This window comes from Silurus aristotelis (genome assembly GCF_946808225.1).
Source record: "Silurus aristotelis genome assembly, chromosome: 18".
Taxonomy (NCBI): Eukaryota; Metazoa; Chordata; class Actinopteri; order Siluriformes; family Siluridae; genus Silurus; species Silurus aristotelis.
Window position 1 is genome coordinate 20,596,149 of NC_139591.1, and position 27,688 is coordinate 20,623,836.

General features: G+C 40.0%; 1 protein-coding gene across 2 annotated transcripts; it reads right to left on the minus strand.

The window, feature by feature from the left end:
• Positions 1-292: 292 nt before the first annotated feature.
• On the minus strand, positions 293-27,650 carry inpp5ja (inositol polyphosphate-5-phosphatase Ja). Of its 2 annotated transcripts, none has more exons than XM_083568708.1 (13): positions 27,398-27,650; positions 19,595-20,233; positions 14,948-15,055; positions 14,567-14,675; positions 14,085-14,201; positions 10,513-10,688; positions 8,880-8,991; positions 6,982-7,091; positions 6,697-6,907; positions 5,639-5,776; positions 2,376-2,441; positions 2,130-2,234; positions 293-1,682 (listed from the first exon to the last, which is right to left on the minus strand). In XM_083568708.1, the coding sequence occupies exons 2-13, from the start codon at positions 20,188-20,190 to the stop codon at positions 1,272-1,274; spliced, it is 2,259 nt and encodes a 752-aa protein (XP_083424834.1). In that variant the 5' UTR covers positions 20,191-20,233; positions 27,398-27,650; the 3' UTR covers positions 293-1,271. The 2 variants fall into 2 exon arrangements, with proteins under 2 accessions (XP_083424834.1, XP_083424835.1); XM_083568709.1 differs by lacking the exon at positions 27,398-27,650 and adding an exon at positions 27,081-27,297.
• Between the last annotated feature and the right edge of the window lie 38 nt (positions 27,651-27,688).

Here is a 27,688-nt window from a genome sequence, read left to right on the forward strand (position 1 = left end):
TTAATGCAGCAAAAGTGAACGAGCAAATGTTTGACCTTGGACTTCTCAGGAATGCATTTGTTTCATTTCCTGACCAATGATCTTTTGAAAGCATAATTGAGGATTTTTTTAACTGCTTAATATATAATACAGTATTATAGCATTATTTGAATGCCATAATACCATAATAAGTTGATAGTATAGTGTTTAAGGCATTGGATTCGAAGGTCATGAGTTTAAATCCCAGCCACACCAAGATGCCACTCCTGGGTCGCTGAGCAATTCCCTTAATCCCATAGCTCCTCAACTGCACGAATGAAATAAATGTAAGTCGCCCTGGATTAGCGCAATTAATAAATAGTAAAATGACAAACTCCCTTAATCCAGAGCAACTTACAATTATATCATTTATACAATTAATCAGGGCCTTGTTTAAGGGCCCAGCACTCGCAGCTTGGTGGTATTGAGATATGAACTCATAGTTCAAAGTGGCAGCGAGAGAAAGAGATAAAAAAAAAGTGATGAGAGGATAGAGTGAAAGAGAGCGATGAAGAATGATTGATTTAACTTTGAGTAGCAGATGGGAATAATAGCAGATAGAATAATAGAAATATTCCTCAACACTGTTAAGGATGGACAGATGGATTCTTACTCTTGTACAGAGGCATAAAATAAATGGAGGAAGAGGATGTGTGCATGTGAATAGTCGTTTCCTGAGTGCTGTGGCTTCAGACAACTTTGGGGTTCAGGAACTGCAACTTCCTGCTTTGAATTATTGTTTTTTATTATGTTTTTATTCAGTGAAAAATTTGAAATTTCCTGAAATATGGGTGAATGCCATTCTTTTTATCTCGAGAGGAATGAACTCATGCTGATATGCTAAATTTAAGAACATGTTAATATTTGACACACAGAACCAAATGTATGCTGATCATTCCAGGTGAAAGCATTTTCTAAGAGAAACAGCCTATAGCTCCACACAAAGTAATCAAAAAGCATGGACCTCGCAGACATGTCCAGCGGCTAGAGAGACATTTAAAAGCACTTTGCCCAAAACATTTAGAAGCTAGCTACCATTTAATACTCAAAAAGCTCAAAAGCACAGCAGACTGTGATGAGAGAGGACGAGGCCCAATAGCAAGGCTTGATTTGAAAAGATGATTTCGCAAAAAACAGACTGCAGTGTGACACAGCAAAAGGTAAGTGCTACATCTAAAAAGAAAACACGACTCTCACTCATTGTAGCTGTTATGTAATGGCATTCTATAAGTCTTGATCAGCAAATTGCGTGGTCATCGGTTAGAGTCGCCGCTCTTCCCTGGGCTCTGACCCTGAGGTGGTCTGTGTTCCCCCAGGATGGCAACAACAAGTGCTTCTGGGACACTGATGCCATTGGCAGGGCTCAAAGGACTAAGAGAGGGGGACTCGGGGGAAAACAGACGCTCCTTCCTGGTGTTCATGGCCTGGCGGGGTGAAACGGGGGAGTCTCTGGGTTTCAGACTTAGGGACTGCAGAGCGGGGACGGCCGGGCTGCGACTGCGGTGGTGCTGCTTCTGGCGTTTAGTGGAGCATGTCCTGGGACTTGGGCTGCGTGAGCTGGATGCCAGCAGGACCAGAGTGCTGTCGTCCTCTGAGCTCGCATCCGAACTGTCTGAGTGAGACGGGTACGGTGGGGCAGGAGGGGAACAGACAGGTAAGTGAACCTGGAGGTGGGAGAGTGGAGTAGAAAAAGAATCAAGTATCAGTACAGAGAGAGTGTAATAACTGTAGCCTCATTCATCAGCTGAGGAAAGCTCTGTCTCAGTATAAGCTGTAAATATTTTTCATTATATTAGATAATGAAATGAGATAAGCACAATGCTTTTCAGTGTGCTACATTTTCTATATGTCACTAATAAAACGCAGCACTTGGTGTATTGTATTTTGTATGTTGAGTTACTGCTTTATACTGTGAAATCTTCTCGGAAAAATACAAATAAAACAAGGCGTGACCATGTACCCACACGTCCAGCAGTAAATGATGAACTTGTGATCGGCTTGGTCATAGCCAAACACTAAAGCGTTCTTTGTACAGTATTTGGACTAAATGATGGCTGGCGGTAAGTTTGGCTCGTTCGTGCTTTTGTTTAATGAGATCTTATCGACTCAACCTGGAATGGCTCTGTAATTCCCACAATGCTGTTCGTGTTGTGGCTGTAGTAACCCAGCACGTATTCTCCTGCGTCTCTTGGCAAATCCTCTTCTGGAAAAGTCACCTGGAAGCGAAAACAAAAACAAAAAACTCTACACATTGCATATACTGCTGGTCGACAATCGTAAGGTCTTTAGTGTAATCTCACACACTAATCAGATTGTCTGGGTGCTTTTCAGGCTTATTGTGCTCATTTTATTATTACCTGAGTGGAATGGTCAGATTTGGCCCAGACATAGGCTGCATAGTCCTTGTGGTGTTTGAAGCCCACCTGACAGAAAAGAGGTCACAGAGGACATATTAAACATTCTCTTAAACACACACATTGTGACATTTGCAATAATTGAAATCTGACTATTGATCAGAAACTGCATATTTGCATTTGTTTATCAGAGGAATCCCAATTCTTTCTTTCTGCAAGTCAAATCTTCAGATAGCTCGCAGTTCAAGTAGTGATGCAATACGGACATTTCTCAACTTGGTGCACGGTCTGGAAAACGGATTAGATTAGCATTAGGACAGTGTCTTGGATTCAGAATGACATGATGATCAACATCTGCTGGGTATATTTGTAAAAACATTAATAGTAACAATGTAACGAGTAATTATGATCCTGAGCATGAGCAGTGAGGATGTGTGCATGTGAATAGTCGTTTCCTGAGTGCTGTGGCTTCAGACAACTTTGGGGTTCAGGAACTGCAACTTCCTGCTTTGAATTATTGTTTTTTATTATGTTTTTATTCAGTGAAAAATTTGAAATTTCCTGAAATATGGGTGAATGCCATTCTTTTTATCTCGAGAGGAATGAACTCATGCTGATATGCTAAATTTAAGAACATGTTAATATTTGACACACAGAACCAAATGTATGCTGATCATTCCAGGTGAAAGCATTTTCTAAGAGAAACAGCCTATAGCTCCACACAAAGTAATCAAAAAGCATAAGCTGAGAGGTGTAACCTGTGTGTACTAACAACCAGTACGTGTAAAATTGGGTGGATATGTGCCACGAGCGTAATCATTACCATTATATCTAACCTATCTAACAGTGCCAAGTTATGTTGGCACCCACATGGCTCAGGATCTTAGCAACACGGTTATTATGGCTTCATCCACGTCCTGTCTTGAAAGCTCAAATTCCATTAGAACGGGCTGTGCGATTGGCATGTGCTGATAGTAAAATACACACCACACAGCTATATTTAACCAGCACTTTCTTTCTTGGCACGTTAATACTAAAACTACGTTACAGGAGGATGTTATTAAAATGCCTAGAAGGTCAAGTTACATGCACGGCTTTCAGTTGAGTAGATAAATGGCTCTGCGTTTCGATTCCGCAATCATACAGGAAAAGGTTTATAGAGACTAATCTACAGGTCAATATAGATTAATATGGCTAATAGAAATGATTTGTGTGATAATCAGTGGCGAGTTGTGCTGATATTGAATGGGAGGCTAAAAACTAATGCCTATCAATATCTTCACAATAGGACTGTTGATCAATGCATTATATCATGGCATAATCTTTCTTTCAGCTTCTCCCGTTAGGGGTCGCCACAGCGGACCATCCGCATGTTTGATTTGGCACGTTTTAACGCTGGATGCCCTTCCTAACGCAACCCAGGCTTGGGACCAGCACTAAGGCTTGTGCAACCCTAATGGCTGGGGTTGGTTCCCTGACTGGGGATCGAACCCGGGCCACAGCATTGAAAGCGCCGCATCCTAACCACTAGACCACCAGGGAACTATATCATACCATAATAATAATAATATTAACAATAATAATAAAGGCAGATAGGAAGCTCATTTTGGCTGTATATCATTTCGTCCACACATCAAACAATCAAACAAAATACTATTGCTTCATCTTTACGTTTGTCATCTGTCCTTTTGTCTAACTTATACTTTGGACAATGTGAGTGTAGTCGGGACTTTAATGTGACTCTGAATGAGTGAAGAATGAGTCGTCTCAAATAGGGATTCGTTCATTTTCTCCTGGACGCGCATTAGCAAAGCATCGCAAAATCTCCGTAGGTTATGTACAGGTTATGTCTTAACTCTTCTATTGACTTTTTTGGTCACGTGACTCCCATATACACTATGCATGGCATTGCGCATAAAAACAAAATTGAGAAGTCACGAGTCCTCTCCGAGTCGTTCGTTCTTTTGTCACGTGACTCCCATATGCGCTATGCAGTTCAATGTACATGTATAAATTATTGGAACTATAGTCAGAGTTTGTGTATGTAGACGTGTTGGGGGATTATTGAAAATGTACCATTTTATTTTCTTTCTGATCAACGGAACGAAATGATGAACAAAAAAAAGGATTTAATCATTTTGAACGTTGTTAAATCTGACCTGATCTGATCCTCCAATCACTAGTGTGTAGCTTGAATGTTTCCCCGAACGTTTTTTGGAGTGACTCCATGTTGGATTTGTTCACTGACTGAGTCTTTTATGTTGCTGATGATTTTGTTTTAAATGCATCACTAAAGAGAAATGAGATAGAATGAGATAGAATGAGATAGAATGAGATAGAATAGGTTCCCTGGTGGTCTAGTGGTTACGATGCAGCGCTCTCACCGCTGAGACCCGGGTTCGATCCCCGGTCAGGGAACCATCCCCAGCCACTATCAGTGCCGGTCCCAAGCCCGGATAAATTGGGGAGGGTTGCGTTAGGAAGGGCATCCAGCGTAAAACATGTGCCAAATCAAAACGTGCGGAGGATCCGCTGTGGCGACCCCTAACGGGAGAAGCCGAAAGAAAGTATGTATGTATACTAAAGAGAAATGAGAAATATAAACCTGAATGTTGATCAAATGTAGGAGATCAGACAACAAACAGGGTGAAAAACTCATAACCTGTAACATGTTCTGATTGGTTGGTGCTTGGCAGTGTTGCTGTAGCCCTAAAGTGGCGGGAAAATCAAGGATTTCTGGGAGAAGAAATCCTTATATATAATAATTTTTTAATTTTTAATTTTATTTGAAAATAAACTTTTCAAATTTACTCACTAGATGGTGTCTCTTATCACATGACACTGAAGGCAAACGTGTGCTTCCTCCAGAGGATACACAAAATGCCCTATTCTACAAACACTCTCATGCCTGACTAATGTCGCTCAGATTTACAGGAGAGAGAGAGAAAGAGAAAGAGAAAGAGAGAGAGAGAGAGAGAGAGCGTTGGCAGTTTTGCTCTCCTGACTCCTGGCCACAGATAGCGGTGGCATTCAGAAGCGTGATCTCTTGATAACATGGGGGCGAAAGCTTCTGCTATCCAGTAAGCTCGATCTGAGTGTTGCTTTGTATAAGAGGGAATATTTCACTTTTGTTAGTAACGTAATACTGAAAAAAGCCTGTTATAAAAGACCAGAAGTGATGAAGGAATGCGTATGCAGTGCTGCCAAGGTTCGTTTGAAGTTCAGTGGTCACTCATGACCTTCATTTTAACTGTACTCTTTCTTACCTTGTACAATCCCACCCAGTCCCAGGAGCTTTTCTGGAAACCTGATGCTGTAGTAAACTTGGTTGTCGCATCCGACACTTTGGTCCACTCCTTTTCTACCTCCAGTTTGACTAATGGCAGATCCAGCTTAAAGGGAAACTGCAGAGACACAACCATTTAGGGCATCTGTATTAACAGCTGCACAAACATCCAGCTTATATGTATATATATATAGGGGTGTAATGGTACACAGAATTCACGGATCGGTACCTCAGTTTTAAGTCACAGTTCCGTTTAATTTTGTTACAGTTTGGTGGAAGAAAATAAAAATATAGAATTGCTTGAAATTTTTATTAATTCATTTGGGAACATCAACAATACAATTTTTTAATTAAATTAAATGTAATATGTTGAACATTTTATTAAATAGTTTACATCTGTTAAACCTCTTTTGGGTAATACAGATGTTTCTATAAGTGTGTGTTTTACATTTAATATTTAATTTTCTAAATATATGATCTACATTATTGTTCAAATTTTTAAAGCAAACTTGAACAAATGTCTTTATTCCTTCAATCTTTCATTCGTTCACTCCCTCGATATGCGGAATTTTCAGGATTTTCTCCTTTTAAGAGAAATTCTTCAAACTGGAAATAAAATGATAAAGAATTCATAGAATTCAAGGAGACTGTAGTAAAAATAGAAGTGGTGATTTTGCGCATGAGCAAAACTAAATCTGAGTATACAAATGCAAATCGTATTTCTAGTATGGAGTGAGTAGCCACAGTGACACTGCGCTAACTCTATGACCCCTGGCATTGCATGTGCATGTGCTTTAGTTTAATAATTTAACTAAAAAAAAAAAAAATTATAATAAAAATAAACAAACTTGAGGTCCGCCACTAAATACGTTTGTGAGGGAGGTTATAAATATGTTCCGTACATAAAAAGGTTTGCATTCAGTACACGTGCACCAAACCGAAATCCCTGTACCGAAACGGTTCGGTACGAATACGTGTACCGCAACACCCCTAATACATAAATGTATATTCACACTCAACGTGATTGTTTTGTCTCACATGCAGAGAAAAAAGGGCGGAGACAGGTTTGTGGTCGCTAACGGTGTAGCCCATGTGACTGTGGTAAAAGCACTGCGTGACCTGTGTGGCCCCACCAAGCCACGAGGTAAGACCCCGCTGCAGAGCGGCATTATGGGACGGCACGGGGGAACCCGTCCTGCGGAGACGCCACAGGATTCGGTCTGTCCATGCAGGTTTCCTTTTCTTAGCACTGAAAAACGAACAGGAAATAAAACTTGTCTAAATAATGCCAAAGGCATTCAAATCACACAGTAATATACGAACCTTGTGTCATACGTATGCGTTCCCACATCAAACTTGTAGGTCGGTGGGAAGTTCAGAGGGCCTTCCATAAACTCGTCCATCACAGACTCGCTCTTTTTTGCAATGTTGAGCTGAAAGACAAGACCAAAGTTGAAAGCATGATTAATAATCACTTTTTAAGAAGTAAATCGGTAGAAATGCTATGCATTTAAAAGGCTACGTTCACAACAAGGTTGTTGTTAGTCATCTGGAAAATGTCGTATTCGGTAGTTTGAGCACAAATTACTAATCATCGAATGCCTTTATTAGGTTATTTAAAACAATGCAGCTCTACTTCATATGCTAAGCTTCCTATCTTAGGCACTGGGTTTCCACACTTCACTTAAAAATGTGTAATAAAGTGTACAGGTCGCAATCTTGCGTGTAAAAATAAACGGCACGTAGCGTCGGTGATTCGTCTCTAGATTCTGCTCAGCAAACTAAAAAAAGCAGTTTAGATTTTAAATAGCTGAAACTATCAGTGGCGATTAAACCTCTATTTAAGATGTTGGATTTCTGATTAGAAGGTTTCGAATAAAATTCAAGCACCACCAAATTGCTGCTCCTGGGCCCTTAAGGAAGGCCCCTAACCCTAATTCCTTGTGTTAACGGATGAATACATTTTAGACATTGCCTAGTCAGATCAGTTTCCGCTGGGAGCAGCTACTTAGAACCAAGTCTGATTCCCAGGCTGTTTGCCTGATCCCTGACGATCTGGACATTTTTAAAGAGTTAATTATTAAAAGCAAAGCAGAGTGTAAACTACACAAACTAAAGCATTATAACATGTTCATCATAAAACTGAATCATAAAACATCTTCATTGTGTTTCAACGATGACTGACCTGAAAACGCATGCACAGTAGGTGATGCACCAAGACGGTGGAATTTCTTCCCCCAGATGTCTGAACATGGAGTTATTCAGAAAGACCTACCTCTTTCTGAAACACTAAAACTAGCACTTTTCCTGGTTTGATTTGTCTTTGTTTAAAGGCAATTTTAAGTTTGCAATCTAGCGAAACACTGTTGACTTATTCATTGGTAGAGACTCAACGCACTTTTGTAAGTCGATCTGGAAAGGAGAGTCTGCAGTCAATGTGAATGCAGTAAAAGTGTGTGTGGTCATGAAAAGGTGCTGTATGAACAAAAACATTTGTGATGAAGGTTGTGATGAATTGTGTTGATCGTGAAGCAGTGAAGCGAGTGTTCAAGTGTCTTCTGTGACTTTTTAATGTAGAGGAGCAGCACGTTTTTAATAACCATCGACGATGCGGATCTGCATGCTCAGGTTGGGCACCACTTCACCCTTAATACAAATATGAACAACTTAAAACAACTTAGACATGAAGCACAATGTGTTCGTTGCTAGTAGGACTCACTAGCAATCAACTTTAACAGAGGTGAACTAAATAAATAAAGGACCCTCATTGATTCATATTAAGCAAATTGCTCATTTCGGTATCAGTACTGGTATTATTATCATAGAGTACTGGTATCGTTTGTTTTGAAATCTTATTGTTTCATCGATGTCAAGCTGTAATAAAAAAGAATAACATTGAATAATCATTAGGTACGTAAAATTTTGCACGCTACAACACAGACCATAAATGTGTTGATGAGCGGACCCGTGTGGAGGTAAAAGGAACTGCACTGAATTTCAGCATTCATTACATTGAGAATTATTATATTATATTGAATCAATAGAGTACATTCTATGATCATACCGAATGTTAATAGGTAGATTGGATCATATTTTTCATCTCTGAACTTTAATATTAATATTACATATCCTCGACCTACAAAGAATCTTCTGAAACTGTACACTGTCCTGGTACTCTCTGAGGGTCTAAAATCAGTCGTCCCTGAAACTCGAAACCTCACCTGATCTTTCTCCCAGAGCACAGACAGCTTATTGTTCTCGATTGCACTTTTCACCACGTGGATATCGTAGTCATCGATGCGAAAGTTCAGGTCACCGAACCAGAACACGACACTGTGGAGAAAGAGAGCACGCATCACGAGCCTGAGGTTAAACCTGGCTTCGGAGTCGCAGCATCATTTTGAAATCGAAGGATTTTCTTCAATTTAGTTAAACAAACGTTTATGTGGATACCCTACACCAGAACAACCTAAATGCTTTCCTATGACGAGCCAAAAATCAACTTTGATTGAAGGCCGTGGGCCAAAACGAGATTGTACCATTATATTAAAAAGAATTAAGTTGCCATGACTCCTCTCATTTATGATTTCATAATATTTGAAAATGAATAAATAGAAAACATGACTTTAACTAATGCAGATGTATTTTGAATTCTATTCTATTACTAGTTCAAAGTTTAGTGAAATGTACGCGGTGGTATCAAAATGTTTCGAGACTAGCTCTGTTTACAAGAAAGTACTTTATCTATCCATGCTTGCACAAGATCACCTTCAAAATAGTCCCCTTGCACAGCAATACAGTGCTCCAGCGTTCCTGGAGTCTTTTCGAAGCGTCTCGAGCACCTTCTGCTATTCGAGGGCAAAAGTCCTCGCAGAAGCTCTAATCTGCAAGAAGATCTGGCGAGTAGGGTGGGTGTGGAAGTCAGATCATGTGGATTGTTTTCTGACGATCATCATGCACAAGTGGCCGAATGGTTCTGACGTTTTCGGGGATCTCTCTGATGTTCTTCCGCTCGCCACTCAAAATACCTTGAACGACTGGAACTTACATTTAAATTTTGATACCACCTCGTACAGTATAATGAGAAACACTCCAATGTCTTCTTCAATAGAGTTCAATGAATGAGGCAGCTATTTAGTGACCTCTAATGAAATACATGAAGCGGGACCCAATTTTCCAAAGGTTTTTCCAAATAGCAATTTGTAATATACCCTAGGATATACAGTAATTCCTCCTTTTGTAGCGGTGGTTACGGACACCACTCTGTTTACAAAAATAAAATTTTATGTATACAGTACTGTACTTTATTAACAATTTACTTTATTTTATAATTAATAATTATATTTGTAATAATAAATTTCATTATTTCAACATAAAACTCCCTATTAAGTTTTTAAGGATTATCGTGCTATATGCGAGAGACCGGGAAAATCAGCCAAACATTAATTATTTACGTGGCAAATGCAATTCGACCAATTAAACCAGGGCTGCGAAATTCAAACCGGGGGATTACTGTAATTTTAAAACAAAAACAATGCATTCCAGTAAATAAACTTTCATTTCACATTTCCCTTTAAAGCTATTAGTGTGGCTGATGTAAAACTATTCTTACCAATTAGTCCAGTTAACCCAAACTTATGTGGCTAGTACGTTTTTATATTTTTATCTAAATAGAAGTGGTAAATATTTTTCTCTTTACTGATATAAAAGTGGGGTTTTTTTGCTACCCAAATAACATAGTCATAGTCATTAATCAGCAGTATGACCTCAGTGTACAATGTATTGTCATTTTAAAAATAGAAAGAAATATGAAATAACAATTCAGATCTTTGCTAAACCCCTGGCCCCACCCACTCGTGGTCCAGCACACCCACGGCAGCGCCGCCTTCAAATTGCTGCTGCTGCAGGATGCTCTCAAAGTCCTCGATGCGCTGCTCCAGGTTCCGCATGTGAGCCGGCAGGTGGCAGTTTAGAAAGCACATGGGGTGACCGAACATCATCATCCTCACACTCACTCCACCCTTATTCCCCTAGAAGGGTGTGAGAGAAAGAGAGAGAGAGAGCGAGAGAGGGAGAGAAAGGGGGAGAGACTGATTCCTAATGAAGTCAAATAATCTCGAGTGATTTATGATCACGTATTTTGTTTACTATTTTATTAGACAAGGCCTCATGATATCACAGTATTTCAGGAGACCAATGCCCTCGTTTCTAAATTTCTTGTCTAATAAACATCACACTGGATTGAATCTAATAGGTAACTTCTTCTTCATCTTCCTATTAAGTGATGCATTTACATTTACGGCATTTGGCAGACACCTTTATCCAGAAGCGATTACATTTATCTCATTTATATAACTGAACAGTTGAGGGTCCCAGGAGTGGCTGGGATTTGAACTCACGACCTTCTGATCAAAAGTCCGACGTCTTAACCACTGAGCTACCTACAGTTTCACATGGCATGCAGGTAATTACATGATTAAAGTCCTTTAAGTCCAGGAACAGGAGCTGTTACAACTGCACATGTGACAACTGCAGGTATTTGTTATGGAAAATAAAAGGAGAAAAAACCTAGTGGGTGTACAGATCATATAGAAACAAGAACAAGAAATGACAATGTGACAATGCACGACAAAAGCTTTACACTGACTCCTTGGTGTTGACATGGCAGAGAACTTCACCTAGTACCCACAACACTAGCTTTATAGCCAACAAAGCTCATCACCTTCAAGAAAGTTTGATGAAAGCCAAGTTTTTACCACTTATCCAATTATATATATTCTACTTTGCAAGCAGATGCCATAGTGATGTGTCAGCAAAACCTGGTTCTCCGATTCTACTCCTCTCATGACAAGCTACCTGAAATGAAATGAGATGAAATGACACTATCAGTTAATGTTTGAAGAATACAGCTGACCTGGTATAAGCTGGCTTCAGGGCATTGTACATGACATCTGTTGACGTGATTATGTTGTGTTGTTAAAAAGCCCATAAAGAACAGATCTGTCAGTGATTTTGTAGTGACACTGCTGCTTATCCTTGTGTCAATACATTGCAATTGCTATGAAGGTGGATGACTCATTGAGATGTAGTGCCACTTTCCCCCTTTTATGCTCTGATGGCATGTCGAGGGCTTGAGAATTCCTGTTAAGAAGGAGGAATTCATATGCATTAGCCTGTAATTGGCCGCTGTTATTAATCAGGAGCTGTGGGTTTTGATGTGATGTGATGCTCAGTGAGATGCAGCACTATTGGAGTAGAGCAGAACAGAGCACAGCTGTATCCCCTGAGGGACATCCCACACACAGTGTTTTCAATCAGATTTCAGGTTCAGAGAAGGATTTTTCATCCATTGTATCTCAATCTAACATGGCTGATTTTGGAGGCATTTTGGACTAAGACTAAAATGTGTTGTCCTGATGGTTAGTAGTGATGCTGAATTTTGGACCTGACTGAACATGAGCATTGTTTTTTGTGTTCTCTGTCTGTTTAATACACTTGGTGGGTTAAAGAAATACTGCCTGTGCGTGCGTGCGTGTGTGTGTGTGTGTGTGTGTGTGTGTGTGTGTGTGTGTGTGTGTGTGTGTGTGTGTGTGTGTAAAAGCTGCTGTGCCCTACTGCATATGGCTCAAAGGAGACTGCAGCACAACCTTGGAGCCATGATGACATCAATACACGAACTCTGTGACGTCTATGCACACACACACACACACACACACACACACACACACACACACACACACACACACACACACACACACCTAACTCTCTCTGGCTTGCAATGATCATCAAAGGTCCATCTGAACACCAGGTCAAAGCCCAAGACACATCTCTGAAGTTAAACATCAGAAGGATGGATGAGAGAAGCTGAGCCGCCATAGTGGCGGAGAAATAAATTTAACCACGAGTCCGATCAAATGATAAAAATAAAAAAATGATGTAAAAAAGAAGTGAACATAAAGTGTGTCAGTGAGGCTTCAATGAGCAGCCACAACAGCGTCTGCGCTCCTTGGCACAGATTCTACACGTCTCTGGAAAGGTGTCGGAGCGATAAATACGGTTCTGTCCTGAAATACTTCCCCTTTAGCTGCTGTTTTGATGATCGCTCCAAATTCTTCCATGCATATACTTTAGATTGAGATGTGGTGATTGTGACGGCCATAAGAATAGATTTACAGTGGTGGATGAAGTAAAACCCTGGATTTGAGTTAAAGTATAGATACAGTAGGTAAAATGTGACTCCAGTAAAAGTAAAATTACTCCCTTTAAACTTCAACTTGAGCAAAAGTACAAAAGTATTGACCTTCAAATGTACTTAAGTATCCAAAGTACTATGATTTATTATGGCTGTAATGTTCCTATTATCAGTTTATGTGAAAAGTCTCTAATGTTACTCTTAACACACCAATATATTAAAAGAATATCATAATTAGTCATTAATTAGAGTCAGGAGTTTCTTCCAACATTTCTTCCTGATGCTGAACTGGATGTTGGTGATGAGTAGATACCACCAAGCAGCAATCAAAACAAGTTCAAAACAGAGCGCATGCTCGACACTGATTGGTGGATTGGTGCGTGTTTGACCGGTTAAGTTTTTATCCGCTTATTATTAAAGAGAAACGACTTTGCGATTTTGCAAAATGTAGTTGAGTAAAAAGTGAGATATTTGGTTTTGAAATGTAAAAGTAAACGTCTCCCCAAATGGAAATACTTCAGTAAATTACAGAAAAGTGTAGTAACAAATTAAATTTACTTCATTACTTTCCAACACTGGTCATTTGACATGATTCTCATCATTCATCATCCTAGACGAAGCCATGCCCATCAGGATAGACATGTTTTATTTTAGGGAACTTTATATTGATTGGCAATAACTCTTTCCTATAAGATAACAGATAGACCCAAACCATAGGTGTTGTGAACAAATCGATTCTTTCCCCGTCTGTAGGTTTGTGATGAAATACTATTCAGATGATTGTATAATCCAAAGCTGGAGTTTATATTCTACATTCATCCTTTTTTTAAAAATAACACCATAAAACTCTTTAAAGCCTCAGATTATCTGTTTAAACTGAGAACAGCTCTAGAGTGCATGCTCTAATATTTTAATATGTGTGCTTGAATGAAAGCATGCTATAGCACTTAAGCAAAACTGAAAACATTTGTGCAATTTTAAAAAATAGGATTGTTTAACCTACAAGTGTAAAGTTAGTTTTCCAGCCTTGATTGTTCCCACTCAAGTGGCTCTTGCATGAACACAACATCGGCCTTGTGGGTGGTGGATGAGGTTTACATAAGAATGATCCAAAATTAGGCCCCACCCACTTTACAGAAAAGTAAACATCTAATCAGACTGTGAAATGTAGATTGTTCCCAACACCGAATGTAAATAAGTTGTAGTCGGATGATGTCCAGATTTCGTGACTCACCCAGCAGCCACCGAGGCCGGTTCGTGTGCTTTGGGTCTGGATCCCACGTAGAAATGGCAAGTGGCAAAACTTGGAGAAAACCAGCAGCAGAACTCCCTGCATCCTTTGAGATGCCACCTAGAGGTCAAAACAGGAGCTGTACTCAGATCACGGGATGGAAAGATCGGATCATTAAAAAAATAAAATAATAATAATAATACGAATTTTTTTAGCAATTATCAAATGCTAGTGCATTTTTGCCAAGTTATAATTCGCAGACATGATTCTATAATTGTTCACTATTATAAAGTCAACTCTTCATGAAAATGGCAGGAAAGGTGGTGTTAACTGTGTCCAAATCAGGCATTAGACAATAAGACGTGACAGTTTTTGGAAAAAAAAACAGTAGATTTTTATTATCAATTAAAACAATAGATTCTGTGTTTGACAAAGTTCTTCAGACCTGACTGCAGAGATGTGTCCAGAAGCATTGCTTCACTAACCTGCACGTAACCGAAGCGTCCGAGTGTGTCCATGCACAGCTCACTCCACTGGTCTACGAAGAGCACATCCTTCAGCCTCTTATTAATCATACAGCTCACTTCCTGCAGCCTGCGGAGGGGAAACATTGTGTGATGCAGAAACATCTCAGAGCAATGACACAGAGCGATGTCTCACAGAGTCAACAAACCCTGATCCTGCAGGACTTCTACCCTGGAGAATGTCTTTCCAGCCCTTCTGACTATTGCACCTGCTCCTGCTAATTTCTCCTGTTAATTTCTAATGCTCTTTAGAGGTTCACGTTGGAAAGTGAATGTAATGTTCCTAGCAGCAGGTCTGGACATGTAGCTTGAGACAGTGGGGAATATGACAAACCATCTCACCCAACAATAAACATGTCTGTGCTCCCGTCACTGACTCCCGGGCCGAACAGCCCGCTGATGTCATCGGGTGGCATCGCTGAGCCAACGTTCCACGTGACAATGTGAATCCTACAAACAAGAAAACTGTTATTAAAGAACAGAATTTGAATAATGAGAGTGGATGAAACAGAACAAATGGAACATGTCTTAAATATTAATGTGGTTAATAGCAAGCATGTCATTACTGAGAGATCCACAGATACAACCATTGAACCACAACAATGAAAAACAAACTGTCATTAACTAAAGAGCTACAGTACACGATTGTGGAAAATAAATAAAAAGCAAAGAATCAAATGGAGAACCCGGCTGTTAAAGAAGAAGCAATAGAATAATGTCCCATAACGGAGAACAATGCACTTGAATATAAACAAGGCCACTTGATGGAGAAAGCCATGCCCTGAATTATAGAACAATGCCTTTAAATGATTACCCCAATGTTAATGGAGAATAATGCCATTAGCAGAAAAACACTCTGCGAAAAAGAGAACTTCTTCTTCTTCTTCTTTCGGCTGCTTCCATTATACCCCAGGCCCTCCTCTGCACATGTCCAAACCATGGGAATATCAGTAGGAGAATGCTAAGGATGGAGCCACCAGAAAGGAGGAAAAGAGGAAGGTCAAGGAGGAGGTTTATGGACGTGGTGAAAGAACACATGCAGGTAGTTGGGGTGAAAGAGGCAGATGTAGAGGACAGGGGGGGTATGGAGAAGGATGATCCGCTGTGGCAGATGGGAGCAGCCGAAAGAAGAAGAAGATAAATATATTACCTCTTCTGTTTTAACTAAACTTAAAAAGTGTGTTAGTCTTTTTATTTTGACAGCTTCGTGCTATAAAAATGGCGCAACCGGAAATGCTCTTGGACCAGACATGCGCAGTTTCATCACGACATGTCTTATTGTTTACATCCTTAAAATGGCCTACAGAAAACTATAACGGTAATGCAGAAAGTTTGCTCCTTTTTTTCGCCTCTCAATGGTGGAATAAACTGCAGAACAAAGACTGAAAAACAATGGGAACGCATTACATACAACTATACCAGGATCAATGTATAATTGCTATGCTTTCACATGCAGGGTTACATCTTTGCCTAATTCCCAAAAACATATATTTTGGCACATTCTCCAGCATCCCCATGGGTAAGGTTTTGGAAGGAAGTTTTGATTACCTTGTTGTCAACATGTGGGGTGTCTCTGCAAATGAGACACTGGTCTCAGGAGGGCTTTCCTACTTAATAATAAATGAATGAATCAATAAGGGTATGAATCATTAATGAAAGAAGTAAGCCATTACAGCCATTACGGCCATTACGGCCTATCGGTCCTGCAGCATGTTGTGTAAGTGAATTAGGGCACTTCCCTGAAAACATCAACATGGTTATGGATCAAAAATAAAGACATAGCACGACATGTATTGACAGCAATGACGGCATCCGTAGACGTACTAATGGGCTTTTTAATGGTGCCTAATGTTTTCTTCTAAGACCGACTGCTTTTTTCTGCACAACAAAACACACTATGGCCCCCATCCTAAAAAGGGTTTCCTATTTCCTAGTCTATGAACTGAAAGTGGGTTTGTAAATAACAGGTCAAGTATCCAAGTGAAGTGGTCTCAATCTGTTTCCAAAGTCAAATCTAGCACAGTTCATTTGAAGTGAGAAAATGACTTGACCCTAAATTGACCCGGCCGTGTTTTGGGTTGAGGCATTTTGAGTAAACATGAGCTGCGAAACTGAGCTGTGAGTCGTAAACTGCCAAAGCACAGAGCTGTCTGTAGTGTTACAGAAATGCCATGTGTTCTGGAGATGTATTCCAACAACAAAATAAAAAAGCCTGGATTTAATACATAAAATGCTTTAAAGTAGGTGCTGGTGTCATTTTTATGGCTTCTTTCTAGGTCCACTTTTCTGTTGTATTTACCTGAGCAATAGATTTTAATGAGTTGTTTTAGCTTTAATCACCTACAGGTTTTTTTTTTTTTGCTTTTCGTTACAAAGCTTAAGTATTTGTTAGTTTCATAAATAGACCATAGATAGCAAAGATTTCTGTAGGGGAAATGTACAATAATACCCATAATTCATTAATACAGTCGTAATTAATTAACTACAGTTTTTGTAGTTAGCTACAGTTGTAGTTAATAGTAGTAACCTAAGATTCAATGCTGCACAATTCCCGCATGGTTACCTGAGTACTGGAAAATATACACCTTACACTTCTTTCTGAATATGTCTTACACTATTTGCATATATTACCGTCCCGATATATCCAGCTTGGTCTGAAATAAATTTTTCAACATCAAACCCACATAAAGATTATACTATATTTACTATAGTGCCGTTGTCCCAAAAACATGTCCGTGATTTAACACCAATAGTATAATCTTCCAGATTGACAAACTCGTCTGTGGTTTAAAAACTGCCTTTCAGGCAGAATGTGTGGATTTTCCAGCAGGATACTACTTAATACTAAAAATGTTTTGTCATGTTTTGTCATCATGTGCTTGGCAGAGCAGCTCGAGATTTTGTAGCACAAGCTGCTGTGTGATATCTGTGAGTGGGAACGTGGCCAGTGCAGCCTCGCTGAGCTCATTCTGTCACTCACAGATTAGAGACCATGACGAAGACACGGATCAGGGAAATCAGACAGTCGCCGTTCTAATTGTTTTACCCTCTGTTGAGTCATGGACTCGGGGGAGACGTCGTCCCAAAACAGCCCTGTCTCAATCCACAGAGGCTTTAATTAGGCTTTAATGTTCATGTTAAAAGCTGACAGAAAAGAAGCCCTGTGACACTCAATCACAGACAAGGAGGTGTGGCCTGTGTACATGTCAATCACAGTCAGAAAGTTTTGGCTTGTGTACATGACAATTACAGTCAAGGAGGTGTGGCCTGTGTACATGTCAATTAGAGTCAAGTAGGTGTGGCCTGTGTACCTGTCAATCTCAGTCAAGGAGGTGTGGCCTGTGTACATGTCAATTAGAGTCAAGTAGGTGTGGCCTGTGTACCTGTCAATCTCAGTCAAGGAGGTGTGGCCTGTGTACCTGTCAATCACAGTCAAGGAGGTGTGGCCTGTGTACCTGTCAATCACAGTCAAGAAAGTGTGGCCTGTGTACATGCAAATCACAGTCAAGAAGGTGTGGTGTATGTACTGTCAATCACAGTCAAGAAGGTGTGGCCTGTGTACCTGACAGACCCAGAGAACGTGTTGTGAGGGTGCAGCTTCTTTGCCTGCAGGTCCAATTTTCTTTGCACTTTTCAGTACAGGACTAATGGCCCATCAATCTGTTTGTCCAAATGGAGGGGACGTGGCCTCTCAACAAGCCAGTTCCAGTAAAAAAGTGTAGCTTCTGTATTTATTACTCCCAATCAAGGAGGTACGGCCTACAGTATCTCACAAAATTTAGTACACCCCTCACATTTCAGCAACCCTTTCATTATATCTTCTAAAAGGACAATACTATAGAAATGAAACTTTAATTATAGTGTACACCCCTAAGGAAACATGTCACAACTGTCCAAAGTGTCATTATGTTGTGTGAGCACCATTTTTATCAATCACCTCCTTAATCCTCCTGGCCATGGAATTCACCAGAGCTGCACAGGTTGTTGCTAGGATCCTCTTCCACTCCTCCATAATGGCATCATAGAGCTGCTAGATGTTAGACACATGGCACTTCTTCACCTTCTGCTTGACAATCAAGCCAAACAAGTTGTTTCTGCAACCTCTAAAGCAAAGCAGGCAGCAATCATGCGTCTGTTTTTTGAAGCCAGCTTTTGCACCTGTACACAGCACGAGGACCCTTGAGAGGTCTGTTCTGAGTGGAACCCGTCTTGGAAAACCATGGTTTTGTAACTCAGTTTTAGGGTGTCACCGATCCTCTTATACCCCAGGCCATTGTTGTGGAAAGCAACAATTCTAATTCTCAAACCCTTAGAGAGTTCTTTGCAGTATGAGACAATTTATTTAAAGAACCAACTTTTAACTGCTCTAATACAAGATACACAAATGTGTATGGTCCTGTCAAGCAGACAAAAACATGAACATGATATATAGGACGTGGATTTGCATGGTTAAGCAATGTATAGCTGTTATCCCTTAGATTGTATTTATCGTTTGTTGCCAGTTATTTAGACAAATGAGTAATGTGAGGGGTGTACTCACTTTTGTGAGATACTGTATACACCTTGCAGTTCCAGTGAAAGTGCCATGTTCTCTATATACCTGCCAGTCCTAATAAAAGGGAAGTTGCCTCTGGTAATTCTCAGCTCCACTGACAGAGGTGTGGGCTCTGTACCTGTCTGTTTTATTGAGAGAGACATGTCCTCCTACTTCTCCACCATTTCATAATGAATTACACCGTATTATTTTAAATAGAAAAAGCGAAATGTTGAGACCGTTTAAGATTGCTGACTGCTTTAAATATCACCTCAGAAGGAGAAAGAAATCATGCACACCATTAACCTTTAGTAAGCCTAAAGCTTCACTTTCAAGGGGGAAAAAATGCTGTATAATTGCTATGGCAACACATTCACAAGCAGCACAGAAAAGCTGAGCCACAGCTCTACAAGTCTGAAAATAGTTTCATGAGATTTAAAGAGAGGCGTTCTTACCTAAAATCTCCGTCTTCATTGGACGGCTTCTTGTGTGTCGCTTTTTCAGCAGTGCCAGGACTTATGAGAATGGGCTCCGGTGTTTGGCTCTGGAGGTTGGGTTGTGGAAAAGAAGTGGAATGACTGCTTGCTTTAGGAAGAAGACTCGAACTCCGTCCAGCTTGTACAGGAGGACTAGGGAACGTTAATGAGTTTGGCTTGGTGCTTGGGCTGAACTGGGTGTTTGTATTTGAATTGAGCTGAGCATCTTTTGGTCCAAGTTGAGAATTTTGTGGACTGCGATGTCCTTGTAGCATATCTGTAGGTGTCTGAGATGTAGAGCTTGCTGCTGGAATAACGGGTAAAATAGCAGGGGGGTCCACAGTTCGGGCGGATTTTACCCCAGATCTGGCAGCAGGCCTGGGTCGGCTGATGCTAACAGAGCCGGACACTGAAGCAGTGGATGCTGGGATTCCACTTTCCTTCTGGGATGTATCTGATATATTGGCAGTGCTGAGTGTAGGGTTTAATGTCTTCGTGGTGGGGCAGACTGAAGCCGGAGGGGGCAGGATGGGAACTGAAGAGGGGCTAAGCTTTGGTGCTCCTGTGGACTGCATCAGGAACAAGCAGCTCTGGCCAGTCAGTGCTGGATCTATCAACCTACAGAAACATAATAATTGACATTAAAAAACATAAAATAAAAAGGAGATTGAAAGCATCAGAAAAACACAACAATGGGGAGGTAGTAGCCTAGTGGTTAAGGCATTGGACTTTGGATCTAGGGGTTGTAGGTTTGAGTCCTGGCTGCAACTCTTGGGCCCTTGAGCATGGAAATAGAAAATAGAGGATAAAGTACTCCATTAATGGATGGTCTCAAACCTGCGAAAGGAAAAGGGTGGGTGTGGGTCTACTGCGGGAGGAGTAAAAAACAAACATTTTATTTAATGTTTACCAGATAACATTACAAAAGGAAACCTTAGCATTGGTTAGCTAGCCAATGTTAGCCTGGGGTTATACTTGCCTGAGACTATACCACTTACTCAATTGCTGCTGTTGCTGGTTTACCTGCATTTCAAACCCCCACCAATCACTGCTTTACAGAAGTGTATAATGTTTACAAGTACACTCTTTGTTTACAGTCCTATTATTTTGCACATTGTATTGTACAACTTACTATACAGAAGGTGTCTGTTTGCACTAGGTTGTGGTTAGGACAACTTTCTTTTAGTCCGCAGCTCTGTGTTACGTAGCTCTATGCTGTGTGATGTAGACTCTTGATATGACTTGAGCTCATATTAATCAAGAACCTAAACTAATCAGCCAATGTTGGACTTGAGCAGTTTGTTTAAACTGTTATTATTATTACTGTGTTATTAAGTAGTGACGAGAGCGTTCATGAACCATTTGTTTATTTTGAATGAGTCTTTAATGTGACTCAGAAGAACGAGTCCTCTCATAGAGTGATTCGTTAATTTTCTACTCGTGTGCATGAGCAAAGCATTCATTCTTTTGTCACGTGACTCCCATATACGCTATGGAGTTATATATAAATATATAAATGATTGGAACTATATTGAAAGTTGGTGTATGTAGAATGTTTGGGGATTGAAAATGTAACATCTTATTTTAATTCTAATTAAAGGATCGAAATGAACTAAGTGACTCAAAAAAAAAAAAGAAAAAAAAAAAGAAGATTCAAAGAACCAAATTCAGTAAAATGATCTGATCTTCCCATCACTATTATAAAGTTTCTAAACTTCAGGTGGATCCTGGTCCTGAAACCTGTCCAGTACACGTTCTACAAATGTCAAATGAATCCAGTAAATATCTGTGAGAGCATTTAATGTAATAAGTAATATGAATTTGTAGAATAAATAATTTAAAAAAGGCATGATATATCTTGTGCGATACTGATAAGGGGATGCAGAATAGGTGATAAAAGTGTGAAGGGTGAAATGAGGGCGAGCTGATTTAGCATGCTCTTCACACCTCCTCCTTTCTCTGTCTGGTGCTGTCTGCAAGACTGTATGTGTATGTGTGAGAGTGAGAGAACAAGAAAGAGACAAAAAGAGAGAGAGAGAGAGAGAGAGAGAGAGAGAGAGAGAGAGAGAGAGAGAGAGAGAGAGAGAGAGAGAGGGATTAGGGTTTGGATTTCATGTCCTGTCGCTGTACTGATCAGGATGTCACGACTGACATCAGCAGGCTTTCAGAACTCTCACTCAGTGAGGATCATCTTTCTTCCTGCAGATGACAGACACTCCCTCTTTCCCTCCCTATCTCATCTATCCTGCTCCACTTTCATGTTGCCTGGCAACAACTTCCATGGCCCAACAACCTTTGCTGGAATTCTGCAATCCCATAATTCCTCTGTGATGATGGGACGCTTTTCCTTTGCACTGACGGTGTTGTGATGTGAAGGTTAAAAGGTCAGATTTAACCGATTAAACTCACACTGTCCATACTCCAGTCCCTGACTGTATTTTACTCCTACGGTGAACTTGATCTGGATCTAGAGAAGTGTCTGAGCGAAATGCGAGATAATGCCTCGCTCTGGCTCCATCTGCTCGACGTGGACAGATCGGCGAGTTTTGTGCAGAGGAGTCTTGGGACAGAGCTTCGCAAACAGACCGGGTGAGATCACATGCGCTGCAGTGTTTGATGAGGAAGAAAATGGCATAAAGTCAAGTGTGGAACGCATCGCAGTGCTGCTGCTGCTTCATTCTCTCCAGTAAAAAAAAGAAACGAAAAAAAAGACAATGAATAATATATCTCTATAACAACATACTTTAGGGGAAAAGCACATTGGCGCGAGATAATAACCATAATATGAATAAATAAATAAAAATAAAAAACAAACAAATAATAACCCAATGCTTTCCAATCAAATTCCAACAATTTCTAAACTAGAAAAAAAAATCAGTTTTTTGCCAGTATGACACACTTCATGCACTTCTGCTCATGCTTATTAACACCCCCAGTGAGCATGGTGCTGACTGTACGAGGATTAGACACGAGTATTTATATCGGGGCTGATAATCAAGCACTGGATACATTTCAGCTCTGATGTGACACTGTTAAAAGTATTTCAGTCCGTTTTACTTAACAATCAAATTTATGTTTCACACAAAATGAAGATGCAAACAGCTTTCTAAATCAGCTGGGCGATCAGATATTAGCTCAATATGAGCCGTGGATGCTCAGATCGCTGATCCCTGTATCATACAGAGAATAGAAAATAGAAAAATGTGATTATGATGAACAGTCAGCCTGGTGCCTGGTTCGCCTCCGTTTATCTACTAACCACGAAGGCTCAGTGATCTCGTCAATGTGAAAAATAAAAGAAGTGAATAACTCTTCTTTATTTTCTCATTCTTCTATGCTGCAGTTCTGTCTCCTGTATAGCTCTGTTACCTTGATTTAATATTATTATACACTATATGGACAAATGTATTGGGGCACCTGACCTTTCCTGCCATATGTGGTTCTTCTGCAAACTGTTACTGCCAAGGTGGAGGCACACATCTGTATAGGACGTCTTCTGATGCGGTATAATAAAAAAAACGTATGCGTTCACTTGAACTTCTAAACCCAAACCTGATCTAGCACGAACATGCCCCTGAGCTCAAAGTGAGGTCTCCTCACCACACCTACATCAGCGACTTTACTAACATTAGTGACTTAACTAACACCCTTGTGTCTGATGAACACAAATGTCTTCAAGCACACTCCAAAATCTAGTGGAACATCTTCCCAGAAGGGTGGAGGGAATAATAAAAGCAAATCGGGACTAAATGTACTCATTTCGACTGCTCCCATTAGGGGTTCGCCACAGCAGATCATCCATCTCTTCGAAACCAACTACCTGCATGTCTTCCCTCATCACATCCATCAACCTCCTCCTTGACCTTCCTCTTTTCCTCCTTTCTGGCGGTGCCATATATATATATATATAAAGACATATACATACAGGTTTTCCTGATTAATCAGCACCGATAGTTAATTGTGGGAACTCCATACCATACCGATAGTTTTTCCTTCTTCCGGTCGGCTGTTTAGAGGTGAATGACTGATACCATATGCTTTTTGTTTCATGTTCAGTGTAGTCAAGATCACCATTTTACAGTAGGATAAAATTATACATTTTTGAGTGGGTGTTATTTTAAGTCCAAATCACTGAAATACCTTTAACCATTTAGTCCCAAAGCTAATTAAAGGAACAATACATCCATGTCTGCAGGTAAAATATATCCTCAGTGGTACCATCCAGTACCACCCCAAAGACTCCATAAATACAATGTGTAACTTTATTTCTGAGTAATGTCTTTAAAATACCTCACACAAGAACACTACATCCCACAATGTCCCCCAAACTCTTTCTCTCCTTATTTACTTCTGCAGCAGGGCTTCATTTCCACTTGGCTGGTTAGAAAACTGCACTGCTTACTGAATGCTCTGTTCTCTTCGCTATGATTTTGTTTTTAATATTAAACAACCCACGAATCCTCATCGGACAGAGAAAAAAAAAACACTTGCTTGTCAGGAGAGAAACAAATAACCTGTCAGGCAGTAACTGCTTTACTGTCTTATATGATCATTCACGCGGTTAATAAACTCAAGGATCAGATTTGATTCCCTTCACTTCTTGGAGCTGTTTATTGTCTGTCCTGTAAGAGATGTGATCATCTGTACAAAACTCCTGCTTTCATTCAGAATGAAGATTTGCTGAGAGCCATCAACAGCGAAGGATGAGACAGTTATCTCTATTTGCATGGTTACTATGGCAGCATCGAAGTTAGCAAGTTCAAAACTAAAGCCCTACACGGTGTGAATTTCATAAACCTATGGGTTAAACCTTATGTGGATGATCTTGGTCAGCTGTTTCTTTGTTAACATGCTGTAAAATGAATACATTTGATGGTGTATAATCAACACTAAAACAGCAGGAGCAACGAGGCGTGAATAAACGTCCATACCCACGTGAGCTCCACAGCGGCCCTTACTCAGCATTTACCGCGGACATGTCGCATTTTAATCGACTATATGCGATGACATCAAATTAAATCGCACAAGCTCAGTTACTCCTTTCTGTGTACAAACTCAAACATGCCATACAGGATTTTGGCTCGGGATGAAAATAAGTCATGAGCCGTATTATACCGCGTTAATGACTCGTTAACGCAAATTCATTTCAACGGCTCTAGTTTTATTAACCCCTGATTAGTTCAGCGCGCATTTCTGTTTGATCATTTTTAATAAAAATAAATAAATAAATATAAAAGAGGCAAAACGAAAACCTTCGACCCAACACACATTTATTGACGAAGTCCTTTCTTTACTCAGATATAAAAAATAAATAAATAAATAAAGCTCATCGAAAAAAATTTTTTTATCACTAAACATTTGTTTGATGCACACATCCGGCTATTAAAACCGTCCGTGTGGAAACGAAGTAACATTTCTGTTTGGTGTCCTGATGTTTCACGTAATTTTAAAACACCATAATTACTTTAAAACGTTTGCAAGAATATTTTGTATTTGTGCTCCATTTGGAGTCTATATGGAGTCTATATGGAGTAATAATAAACATTCATCAAACTTTAAAAGTAATTTAAGGTACATTTAGAACAGATAAAATGTGCGATTAAGTTGCGATTAATCACGAGTAAACTCATGACGATCATCCGATTAATCGCGATTAAATATTTTAATCGATTGACAGCCCTGATATATGTATATCTGCACAAACATCTGTTATGATTTCCTGTTTTTTTTGCAGGTTTTTTTTCGTTGTATTTTTGCTATATTATAATACTGCGATTATGATCTTTCCGTATATGATATTCACCTCACCGAGAAAACAAACCTGACTTGTATTTAATAGTGATATCCTGTACATTACTCATGAAATAGACTCTGAGGTAAAGATATACAATAGGTCTATTTTTACTTACATATCTGTTATTACGTCTATATTTAAACTGATATACAGTATACGAGGATTCACTTGGGAATTGCTATTAGAGAAAAATAATAACCGATGGGTGGCTGTAATGCAGCCAGAAAGAAAAGCAGATTTACCATCTTCACCCCAAAGTGGATTATTTTCCAATAACAGCATGAGCCCAAATTTTTTCTTATACCACAGGAATTTGCCATAAATTAAACTTTCTTTTCGGCTTCTCCCGTTAGGGGTCGCCACAGCGGATCCTCCGCATGTTTGATTTGGCACATGTTTTACGCTGGATGCCCTTCCTAACGCAACCCTCCCCAATTTATCCGGGCTTGGGACCGGCACTAAGAGTGGCTGGGGATGGTTCCCTGACCGGGAATCGAACTCGGGTCGCAGCGGTGGGAGCGCTGCATCTTAACCACTAGACCACCAGGGGACCTCCGGAATTTGCCAAAAATTGAAAGTTCAAATTTATTATTGAAAAACAAATTTTAGATACAGAACAAAAATGTGCTTTATATTTGTCCCATGTACTTTACAGCACAGTGAAATTCTTTCTTCGCATATCCCGGTGATGTTAGGAAGCTGGGGTCAGAGTGCAGCCTCAGCCATGAGACAGCACCCCGGGAGCACAGAGGGCTAAGGGCCTTGCTCAGGGGCCCAAGAGTGGCAGCTTGGCAATACCAGGGCTTAAACCCCCAAACCTCAGATCATAAACCCAGACCATTAACCAGTGGGCTATTAAAAGCTTCTCTTTTTACACTAATTAATTAAATAAGGCAAAAAGCATGAAGAAAAACAGACATCACAAAATCCTCAAAACTTTCCATAGGAGGTTTAATGATTGACTGATACGAAGAGACACATAAATTTAATTCCATAACTTAAAATAGATTGATCACCATATCAGCAAGAATAGATTTGACGGTTCAATCGTTTTGTAGGTGTAGGTGAAAGAGCTGTCACTATGGAAACAATAACTGATGGAAATGAGAACATTGAACATATGAAGCTGTGGTTTGAATGACAGCTGGCAGCCATGGAAGAAATCAACCAATCAGATTGGAGAATTCAAAAGCACTATAAACATTTAGTTTAGTTTTTAAGGCTAAAAAAATAAAAATTATAAATTAGACCTTTTTTATTATCTTTGTTATAATTGTTTGTTATAATTAATATTTAATTGTATATATGATTTTTTTGGTTTATATTCAAAAAGCAATTCTAAAAGCTGAGAAGTCTATTTCTGTTTTTAATTAATAATTAACACCATAGGAAAGAGAAATTAGATTCAAAGAAACGCAATTAATGGGAATAATTTTCATTTTCGAAAAGCCGAACCACGTTACTGAGCGTCCGCGCATGCGCAATGAAAACAAGCCAAAGTTAGATTCGCACCCTAACCTCTGTACCAGATCTCAACATCTTTCTCATTTTTACATTGCTAATAATTACAAAATTATATATTATCTTCTAGCACAAATACATAATAATGAATATGTGAAGCGTTTACTCGACCCAGTCAGTGCTAAATCTCTGAAATGTAGCCTGACTTACCTTTTATTCACAAGGTGAAACCGACACACAAAAAAAAACGTTATTAGCGGTTATTGTTTAATCCTCAACTGAACTCAAAACGCCGAAAATCCATCCGGTAATATCAGTAACAGGTCGAAGAAAATTGTGTGTTTATTTATTAAGTTGCGAATCCTAACATCTCGCCAGTTTCTGTAGTATTGAAGAGGAGCCGGTCGGTCACGTGACCCGTAACCGGTCGAACACAGGTAACCCGTTCAGCGCGCGCTCACGACCACGCATAGCGCACCGTGCACGAGCCTCGTATGACGTGATGGTCTTCGTAGTGGAGTCCTCACCTGTCCTTCTGTCGTGTCCTGCCTGTCCTGTCCTCTCCTGTCCGGATGCGATTTATCCCCGCACAGGACGGGGACTGCACGCGACAGAGAGATGGAGAGAGAGAGAGAGAGAGAGAGAGAGAGAGAGAGAGAGAGAGAGAGATGTGCTGCGTGTCACATCCTATCCAACATCCGCTGTTGCTGTCAAAACCGAAATGTGTTCATGACGTCACAAAAACAGGAGGAAGAAAAGGAGTACCGCACATCCAACCGTAACCCCCCTCACACGTGCACGCGCGCTCCAGTGAACCC